Source organism: Miniopterus schreibersii (assembly GCF_964146895.1).
Source record: "Miniopterus schreibersii genome assembly, chromosome: 1".
Classification (NCBI taxonomy): domain Eukaryota; kingdom Metazoa; phylum Chordata; class Mammalia; order Chiroptera; family Miniopteridae; genus Miniopterus; species Miniopterus schreibersii.
The window spans coordinates 63,733,003-63,744,463 of NC_138101.1; the positions used below are offsets into that span (position 1 = coordinate 63,733,003).

The 11,461-nt window shown below is 35.9% G+C and overlaps 1 protein-coding gene across 1 annotated transcript in view; it reads left to right on the forward strand.

Moving 5' to 3' along the window:
* The first annotated feature begins 622 nt into the window (after positions 1-622).
* The window catches only part of LOC308562992 (coiled-coil domain-containing protein 144A-like), a 37,117-nt gene continuing 26,278 nt past the window's right edge, over positions 623-11,461 (forward strand). Inside the window, exons 1-2 of the mRNA XM_081149559.1 lie at positions 623-1,720; positions 4,095-4,255. Coding sequence (XP_081005685.1) covers positions 710-1,720; positions 4,095-4,255 — 1,172 coding nt within the window. The 5' untranslated portion in view covers positions 623-709. The remainder of the gene's footprint in view (positions 1,721-4,094; positions 4,256-11,461) is intronic.

Sequence of the window (11,461 nt, forward strand, 5' to 3'; positions counted from 1 at the left end):
AGACCCACACTCCTCAGGGGGAACTTCTTCAGTTGAGATATCCCTCAGGATTCTCAACCACCACATGTGGGTGTGGGGCTGGCCCTTTTTGCATCGCTGCCCTTCCTACCAGTCTAGCTGTGGCTTCTTCTGTAAATCCTTGGATATAAAACTTCTGTTCATCTAGTCTTCAGTTGGTTATTCAGGTTGGAAGTTACACAATTTAGTTGTATTTTCAGTTTGGTTCTGGGAGGAGGTGAGTGTAACTTTCACCTCCTTTGCTTCCATCTTGGGTTCCCTCCTGACCCCCCCAAATTTTTTTTAATGCACTGTAGGGACTCACTATTTAAGACATGGTGAGGTGAAATATTTTAAGTGAGGAAGCCTTTATAACATTAAAATTCATCTACTAATTTATTTTTGGTAGATTTAACATCTAATAAATTGTTCAGTTCAGACAGTGAAAGAATTAGGTTTGAGGGGTCATGTTTTTCTTTTAATTTAGACCAAGGCAAGTTATTTTTTACTTCTTAATTACAATCTAGTTATTTGGGAATAGCTAAACATAGGTAAGAAGTCTAACAGTTAAATTTTGATTATATTCTAATTTTTCTTTGTCCATACTTGATTACTTAAGGGTAAAGTTATTTCACAAACATGTACCTCTACAGAAAAGACATCTGAAAACCAAAGCAAACAAACTAACCTTCCACTTTTGCATCTGGAAAAAATGTCTCAAGATCCAGAAATAAATAGGGAATGTAACAGAGATGATATTACATACTTAGGACATCATTTTATGCAGAAGTATGAGGAAATGTGGATCAAACAAGGTGAATTAGAATGGAGGAATAATTTACAACTTGTCACAAATGAATTAAAGCAGAAGTTTGGTGAAAAATACAACATCACTGTTTGTCCTGAGGAAGAGCCACTACATAACTCTAAAGAAGGAGCAAGCTTAAGACAAATGCCTTCTAATTTGGCAAATAATGTACTTGATTGTGAGGAAAAAGATGCATTTGGAACGTCTGTCTCTGCACCATTCCAAACATTTCTTGAAAGAAAAGAACCCACTCTTGAAAATGTGTTTCCATCGTATTCATACTTTGGGTCCCCAGAAGACTCTTCCTGGTCATCATCTTCCAAGTTTTGTTTAACTGAAAAGAAATTACACTCTGAAAATGATCACAAACCAGACACTGGACATGTTTTTAACAAAAATGAGGAGAGTTTTTATCATTATACAAAAACTAAGAAAGTAAGGAACCCAATGGTTATGTTTGAAGTGAAAGAAGACCAAGAGTTTGATATGCAGAAGACAAAAAATGTGAACCTAAATATCACTAATTGGAAACGAGGCATCACACAAACACCTCAGTCTAGTCATCTGAAAAGCCATTTTGATTTGTGGCTTGGACACTGCAATGATATAAAACACACAATTCAAGGAAAAAGGCATGATATTTCTACAGTTGCACATACTTATAAGGAAACAAAGCCAAATCAAGACTTGTTCCAGAAGCCATTATATGCAGATAATTGCAGTGCTGGTAACTGTAAAAACATGAAATCTGAATTAGAAAATTCAAATTCCTCTTCATCATATACTGACAGTACACCTAAAGTATATGTAAATGAAGAATTACAGCAAGATCTGCAAGCGCTTAAGAATGACATAGACACGTTCAAAGTAGAGCTTCTGGCTTTGAAAAAAGAGAAAGTTCAACTTCAAAAAGAGGTAGAGGTACACTTGCTGCTCCTCTTTGTTTTTTCTCTTTATCAGTTACCTAATTCATTCTGATTTTCCACTTCTGAAAAATGTTTGAGTGTAAAATGAGGTTGTCTAAATAAGTAATTGTGAGTATAAATAGATTATTTCTGTCATCTAAATAATAGGAATTTAGGAAAACATTTTCATGTTTCTTCTTTAGTAACTTAAAGTCTCTCTGTCAGTGTTCCCTATGAATTGGGAAATGATAAAAGTCTATTGGCTTAAATATAAATTACATTCCATGACCGAGAGAATAGATATAAACAAATATCCCCAGCTAAACTCACCTATTTGTGGGCTTTAGTGTGTGCAGTCTTCTGTGGTTTCCTCAAAGCCTTGGAACTTAGAATTCCAACGTGATCACTTTGAGATATTTTATTTATTTTATTTTACTTTTCGATTAGTTTACATTAAATATTGTATTAGTTTCGTGTGTATAACATAGTGGTTAATCATATACTTTACAAAGTAGTTCCCCTAATATTTCAAGTACCCACATGGCACTGTACATAATTATTAAAATATTATTGAGATATTTTAAATAATAAACATATATACTTTCACATATATTCTTATCACTACTCTAAGATGTTTTTGCTGAGTCAAATTTTTATATTATGTTGTTCAACAAAGTATGGTATGGCCATAGAAAAGAATGAAATCTTACCATTTACAACAGCATGGATGGACCTACAGGGTATTATGCTAAGTGAAATAAGTTAGAGAAAGATAAATACCATATGATTTTACTTATATGTGGAATGTAAAGAGCAAAACACGTTAACAAACAAAATTAAAACAGACTCATAGATAACAGAGATCAGACTGATGGTTACCAGTGGGAAGTAAGTTTGGAGGACTGCTTAAAAAGGTAAAGGGATTAAGAAGTACAAATTGGGAGTCACAAAATAGTCATGCGAATATAAAGTAAAGCATAGGATATATAGTCAATAGTATTGTAATAAATATACAGCATGTCCCCAAAAATGTATATAGACTTTAATAGCTGACAGCTCAATTTTGAAAACAAAATGTATTTTAATAAACACTGCCTTTATAATTGTTCCAAGTGTGTGCATACATTTTTTAGGATACCTTATATATGGTGACAGATGAGCACTTGAAATATCGGGGGTATCACTCTGTAAAGTATATCATTGCCTAACCATTATGCTGCACAACTGAAACTAATACGGAATAATATTAAATGTAAACTGTAATTGAAAAATTTTAAAAACATTTAAAAAGATGGAATACCTTCCAAAAATAAAAGCATGTTAAAATTTGACATGTACAATTTTTATCATATAGGTTGCATAAATTATTTGCGATAAAATCAGTATCTCTAAAGGTGAAAACTGAGTTTTGAGGTGTATTGACTCATAAAGATAGAAAAAGAATGAGATATTATTCTCCTCTAAAAAAGTCACTGAGCCCTCCCATTAAACTAAAGCATCAAATTACTTTGCAAAAGTCTTTCTTAATTTATCTGATTGATGATTTTTTTCTGTTCATTTATCTGATTCAGCATTATAGAATTGTGTTGTCTCTTTTGGTGCCATAAAATGCTAGGTAATGCCTCTTTAGGAAATTTAGACAGATCATTTAACCTTGGTTTTATTTCCACTATCAGTAAATATGGGGCTAAAGTCAATAATTACTTCTAGATCCTCTAGCTATAAGATTTTATAGTTATTGTATGGGAAATTTGGGGAGCATTACTCATTTTCCAGAATTGTACATTAACAATTCATCGCTTACACTCTGCTCCAGTGTTGTGGTAAACTTTGGTTCATATATTTTAAGAATACCACCACTTTGTTGATACCCTCAAAGATCTTGAAGAAAAAGGAATTGTAAAAGGCAATGGGGGAAAGACTAGCTTCATGCAGAAAGAGAGGAAAGCTCCCCATTTGTTACTGAAACACAATGTCACACCCCCTAAATCTGGCTGTGTAATGCAAAACGGAGGTGGGAAAGACAAAGAGGACAAGTGTGCCTGTGTCTTTTTATTTCTCCGTCTCTGCTGGACAAGTGGGGGAGGGCCATAAGGGGAATGTTGGGTAGCAAAGAGTGGGTGTGATGTGAATGAAAGCATGAAATTGAGAAACTCCCTTTTGAAATCTTGGCAAATTCTGCTTCTTTACTGAAACAGAAATGAAGCTTAATTTACAACAATTTCAATAACCTGTCATAATAAAATTAAAGTAAGCACAAAAATATTTTTGTTAAACTCATGGAAATTAAACTAAGAGCCAAATGATAAAATTAATGGAAACACAAAAGTCTCTTTGATGAATAAAGTAATAACAATATTTTTAATATCAAACTTTCATCAAAGGTTGAAGAAGAAAAAAAGGAGCAGAAAATTAGTAAAATTAAAGTAACCAAAAACACATATAAAGCTGCTGGTGATGATGGCAATGGATTAATTCAGCAAAGAGATTGTGAACAAACTCATAACCAGCAATTTCCTATTATGGAAAATGAAGATTCTGATGGGTAAGCCCATGGCAATATTTAACTGTAGGTAATTGTTATTTTCTATAAAAAATTTTAAATTTGAGCTAATATTTATGATTAACAAATTTTATATTTTTACTAGGGAGATTGAACGTACCTGGTAATCAGAAAAATGAAAACTAAAAACCAGATACTTTGAAATTATAATGATAAATGTTTTATTTAAAAAATAAACAGAATTGGCAAATGGGAGGAAAAAGGCATTCTCATGCACTATTGGTAGATGAAATTGGCACACCTTTTTCAAAGGGTAATTGAGCATGTTCCAAAGTGTCAGATGTGTTATTCCTTTATCCCAGTAGCTTCACGTCTGGAACTAGATCCTATAGGGAAACATGACTTGTATAAACACACACACATTCTAAAGACATTTATTATATATTATTATGTATATAAAACTTACAACAGGTCACTATATGTGTTATATAGGTAATATGACATAGATGTAAAGGATATATAATACACATATATGCATTAAGGATATTTATATCAATATGTTACATATATACATATGTATGCTAAGGATATTTATTACAGCACTGCATACCAAAAATTTGGAGGTAGTCTAAATACCTATCAATAAGAAAATAGTTATCTCATAAAATAATGTAGTATACAGCCACTGGGAAAAATGAAGTTAAGTCTTGTCTACAGTATATTGATTGTTTCACTATTGACCTGTATTTAAAGCATTTGGTTTGACATGTTTTAAATAAATTTTGTTAGAATACTTTTAATCTCTGCTGAGTTACAAAAGGAAGTTGTATGCTACACTGGCACTGTACTTTGCTACCATCAAAATTACTAGTTATTTGATTTTTGTGTTTTGTTCCTAAACGTGACTGCTCAAATATTGAATCCTCAAATTAATCGGAAACCCAAGGGATTTCACAAGGCAATTTGTTCCACATGTTCTATAGAAAATTTTAATATATTGAGTAAAACCTATTAAAACACATCAAGGCATCAATCTGCTAAATTAGGTGTTGACAGACCTTTTCTACAAAGGGCCAGAGAGTCAATAGTTTAGGCTTTGTGGACCATCACGTCTCTGAAATCTGTCACAGACAATAGGTAAATGAATGGGTATGGCTGTACTCCAATAAAACTTTATTTACAAAAACAGGCATGGGCTAGATTTGGCCTGCAGGCAGATGTTTGCTGACCCCTGCACTATAAATCAGGGTGCTCCTAATCCAGTGAATCTTCTTTTTAAAGGTACCCTGAGCACATGCCTTTGTCCTTTCTTTTTAAAGAGAATATATTTCAGTACGCACCACCCCAAATTTTTCAACAAGGACTTCATATTATACAATTTATGAAAATTCAGTTTACAAAGTAAGAATATCATCTGCAAGCTTCTCTCTTTATTACTGTTACACAATTTTTATATGACCAAGCACTTTGTATATTTGAGTAGCAGTGTAAAATACTCTAGAGTCGGATGATTTTCATTAAGCAAGAAATCCTTCTGTGGTCTTAGTAAGCATGAGAAAAATGATAATCAGGGTATATAATATTATATATCTAGAAAAATGTCATGGGGTCTTTTAGTTGTATAATTTGGTAATTTATTATTTAATATCTGATCTGGCATTTTTAAAACCATGTAGTGCCACAGGCACATAATTTAAAAAAACTTTTAAGTATTACAAAAATACTTCATAATCATTATGAAAGATTTGAAAACTACAACTAAACAAGAAAATTAGATCACCCACGATCATGCCATTTAGCTACCAAATCCTTAAAAGAACTATCTAGACAAGCATCACACGATCTCACATATATGAGGACTCTAATGAACAAAATAAGCTGACGAACAAAATAGATCCATGGAAGCATAGAACAGACTGAGGGATCTCAGACGGAAGGGGGGGGGAATGGGAAGAGATTAACCAAGGAATTTATATGCATATATGCATAACCCGTGGGCACAGACAATAGTGCTGTGAAGGCCTGGGGAGGGGGAGAGCAGGGTGGAGGGGATCAGTGGGGAAAAGGGGGACATCTGTAATACTTTCAACAATAAAGATAAATTTTAAAAAAGAATATTAACTGTAATATTACATTATATTAACTGTATAATAAACTGACAGTCAATTCTCAAAAAAAAAAAGGCACTATGTATACTCACTGATTCTGATGTCCCTTCCAGGCACTCTTGAACCCACTCTAGTAATTCTCAATCCCACCTCTTCTCCAAAATTGGTTTTCTCATGGTTACTACTGTCTTTCACTTTAATAAATCTAGGCATAATTTCTTGGGCCTTGTTTTGCATAAGCTATCAGCAATATTTGATGCAATGTAAAACCCTCTTTTTTCATTGGTTTTCAGGGGAGAAAACGCGCTTAACCTGGTTCCCCCTTTGCGTACCTCGTTTGTCCTTTCAGTCAGCTTTGTCTGTCCTCGCCCCCACCTTTGACACATGTGAGCGCCCGGGATTCCGTTCGTGCTCTTTTCCTCATGCCTTTTACTACTTTGTATATGCTAGTGACCTTCAGGTTTCTCTCTCCAGCCCCGGTCTCTCTCCTTAATTTCAGACCTATGCACCAGACTGCCTACCCGATATCCCTTTTTCAGTAGCTCCTGCGTACTGTGGACTTAAGATGTCCAAAACTGAATTACTATATTCTTTTTCATACATGTCTTTCACGTAGTTTTTTCTGTTTGAGTTAATGACAGCTCTTCCAGTTACTTTACCAAAAACTTGGTGTCAACTTCCACTACTGTGTTTCTCTTTCTCTTACACTTCACATCGAATCTGTCAGCAAATCTTGTCAGATTACCTTCAAAATATATCCAGAAGCCAATCACATCTTCCAGGACCAAGCCACCATCATCTCCTGTGTAGATTAGTGAATACCAGAACAATTGGTTTCCCCCCCTTCCTCCCCTCCCTTCCAGCCTCCCTTCCAGCCTCCCTCCCTCCCTCCCTCCCTCCCTCCCTCCCTCCCTCCCTCCCTCCCTCCCTCCCTCCCTCCCTCCCTCCCTCCCTCCCTCCCTCCCTCCCTCCCTCCCTCCCTCCCTCCCTCCTTCCTTCCTTCCTTCCTTCCTTCCTTCCTTCCTTCCTTCCTTCCTTCCTTCTTTTTCCCTCTCTCCCTCCCTCCCTTTCTCTTTTTTTTACTTACTTTCCATCAACTCCACTCTTTTAATCAATTCTGTTTAGAATTGATTGTTAAAAGATAAGTCAGATTATATCGTTCCTCTGCTCAAAACCTTCTAATTGCCTCTTATTTCACTCAGAGTGCATGACAGATTCTTCCTAATACCCAGAAGGCTTTACATAAACTGTTCATTTGAAACCTGTCTCTGTCTCTGATTTGAACTTCTATTATCTATCCCCGTCACACTGCTCCAACCGCACGGAATTTCTCACTGTTGCTGAAACACTCCAGGCCTGCCCCCGTGCTTGCTGCTGATCTGATCTGGAATGCCTCTCCCTCAGATATCCTCATGGCACGCTCTTCCCATCCCTTTAGCTCTTTACTTAAAAGCCACTTTTGGCCAGCCTAATATTTTGCTCACTTCTCCCCCAACGACACAGCAAAATTTTATCTCTTTGCTTTAACTTTTCTCCTCTTACATGCTATGTATTTTGCCCATCGAGTTTATTGTTATTGTGTGTTCACTTCACTCTTATGACTAAGATTTTTGTCTGTTCACTGCCATACAGCCTTAGTGCTTAGAAAATGGCCTGGGATACAGTACTACACAGATATTTACTGAGTAAATGGAGTTTGACCTATTTATTGTTCTAAATATTATCCTAATTCTCACTTAAACCAGAAACAAGTTTGATGTGGAATCATTTGGACAATTTTACCTGTCAATTGTGTGCATTTAAAATATTCTTTTTGGCTTTTTCTAATAAGCTTTGTTTTCTCTATGAGTGTTTTTCTATTTAGGGAGTGAAGCCCAATATTGTGGTTACTCACCATTTTATAATTGATATTTATAGTAGTTTTAATTATGGTAAAATTGGTCAAAGAATTGGCAAGCTTCATTTATATTTTATTAAGAAATGGAAAATAGAATAGTGGTAAATTATTCTAGGACTTTAACAAATGTTTGCCAAAGGTTAATGAACCCTCAATATGTGAAATAAAAAGACAAAGTTGGAATTTTGTGCTCTAACAGAGTGGCCTGCTCTTCTTACATATGGTTTTTGGTCAAATAGGATTTAAAGACCAGTGGACTTTCAGAAACATAAGTGGGTTGACTTCATCTGAAACATCACGGTTAATCGGGTGAGATGGGTGTTTATTGGTTAGCACTCTGAGGTATGTTTATTCAGATAGGCTTGTCTCTGACTGGCTTTCCTTCAGAAGGAAGCAGCTGACATTGCTTGATTGGTGATTGAGGCCTGTGATCAATTTTAAACACATTTAAAATTAGTTCTGATGGCTTCTTGTTCCCGTGGCTACTTGTTAGTCCTTTACTAAGTTGAAACAACTGTAATGAAAACTATTTTATATTCTATAATTAAAGACTTATTTTTGAGGCTTGGGCCAAGAGGAATTGTTTAGTAATTGCTCTCAGGAAGATTCCCCCTTCTTTTTAGATGCTTAGTGTTAACCAGAGAGTTATTTGCATAACTATATTTTAAAAAAAATAATTATTAGTATTGTTTTTAGTTTTGGTACTCTTAGGGGTGCAGACTCAACACCTAAAATAATAATCTCTCAGGGGAAATTTAAGACTTTTCTTACATTTTTGAAGGTATATAATAATGATAGTTGTGTGCATGCATTTACTCTGTCAAAAAGAAATTATACTTTTCCATTGGTAAATCTAGCTTTTTATATTAAGATTAGGTACTAGGCTAAAATGATACAAAAATTACCAAACAATTTTATTTTCAAAGAAAATTATAACTAATTGTATTGTTACCATTTTTGAAATGAGTGTGTGTGTGTGTGTGTGTGTGTGTATATATATATATATATATATGAATGAGTGTGTGTGTGCACACGCGTGTGTGTAATGGCATGTGGGTTTTTTTGAATTTCTAAAATTTTTCCAGCTTTCCTGAGATATAGTTGACATATATAACATTGCATATGTTGAAGGCCTACAGTGTGTTCATTTGTATGTTTTTATGTTGTTAAATGATTACCACAAGAGCGTTTGTTCACATTTCCATTACCTCACATAATTACCATTTCTTTTTCTGATGAGAATATTTAGATCCACTCTCATAGCAAGTTTCAGATACATAATGCAGCATTGTTAAGTATAATCACCATTTCTGCTCCCAGTGAGTGATGGCAGTTTCAGTGAATAAATCAAGATGGTAGAGGGTGAAATCTATGTGGTTTTTTGCCGGGGTCCAGCCCCAGCGGCCCAGGGGTTCCCAAAGGTGTGGACAGCGTCGTCGAAGAATGAAAGACACGGAGACAGCCTTCAGAGCATCAGGACAATCAGCTTCTCTCTTTATTGCCTTGTTACAACTGTATTTATACTATTTGATTTTATTGCTGGTTAAACAACATGACATCATGCTTTGTTCCGGTTTCTGTTTTGGCCTCTCACAGTTAATGAATATACCTTCTTATCTGACCTTTGCTAAAGAATTTGCATCTGTTTAGGCATGTTAATTTTAGTCTTACCTATTGTTTATATTTCTATAGGCTATTCTACAGGTTAACCTCTAGTTTGTTATTTATATTCTGAAGTTACTATTTTATTGCTCTACCACAGAGCTACAAGGAGAATAACTCAGCCAGCTTTCTTCTGTGAAGGTGATGGAGTCCTGAGTGAGGGCTCTGTGGTTGTTTTTAGCTGTGGTGACTGGCCCTGGCACCTGGCCTCGGTCTCTCCGCTGACATTCCCCACAGCAGCCGGTCCTCACTGTGATATCCTGTGTATGATTATTCTGTGTATGACTATTCTGTGTATGACTATTCTGTGTATGATTATTCTGTGTATGGTTATTCTGTGTGTGATAAGGGTCCAGGTGTAGATTGAAATCATCTCTTTCCTAGACTGCTCTTTCCCTGTGGGGATTCCCAGAGTTTTCCATGAATATAAACATCCCCCAGCAATACATTCCTTGTGGGAACTCCCTGGTGGCCTCCCTGTGGGTTGCCCTGCGCCCCGAGTCAGCAGGGCCCAGGGCCCGGACCCAGGCCTTTCCCTGGGGGGAACTCCCTGTGGTAATGGGCCTGACAAGTCCTAAGCTTTCTGCTGACAGCCTGAGTTCCTCATGAGCGGCACATGATTTTCCCCTACTCCTTGGGGCCTTTACTGAATCATTGTCTTTTCCAGTCCCCTCCGACTCCCCTGCTAGGGAAAAGTTTCCAGCTGGGGCGATGCCCTCTTCTGGTGCAGTGACTCAGGTAAGGACACAGAGCGTTAGAAAGGGGGACAAGCGCTGGAAGAGGGACATGCCACATGCCAAGTCCCAGGGAGCACTGGCCGTGCAAATGTCTCCTTGAAGGACTGTGTCAAGCAGCAAGGAGGGAACGGCTTCTTGCAGTTTTTATTTCTAGGTAACGGGATATTAGCAGTGATTACTTTTACCGGAAATAAAATTGCATAATGTGGTGTGCAGGCCCAAGCCAGGAGAATTCGCAACTCTATCGAATGCTGTTGGAAGGTTAAGATGAGGACAAGTGACTCTGACAAAGAGCTTTTTAAATAAATAGTTGCCATGGAGGCCAGACTGTAGTGAAATAAGTGTAAACAACTCCTTAGAGAATTTTTACTGGGAAAGGCAATAGAGAAATGGATGATGAAGCAAGACAAGTGTGGCGTTCAAGGGAGTCTTCTTCCCGTTCTTATTTGAAGATGGCACCTTCTAGAGTGTGTCCATATATTGTTGGAAAAGATCCAGTAGAGAAGGACATGTTTATTGAATTTAAGTTTGCTTGCATTTTCAATTATTAGAGAGCTAGTTGAATGTATTATATTTTAAAGATTAGAGTAAGCTAATTGTCCATAGCACTTCTATAATGTTCAGTTTTATGGTACTAGGTTGTTCATTCAAAATTAGTTCCAGAATGAATATTATCATGTACTGAATGTGCAGATAATTACTTAAAAGTTATACTATCCTAAACAGATTTTTTAAAATTATATAATAATATACAAACATTGAAAGCATACTGAATAAAAGTTAGTCATTCCTTAATGATTCTAGATATTTTAGTGCCTTTGACAGTATCATCATGAATAGCTAT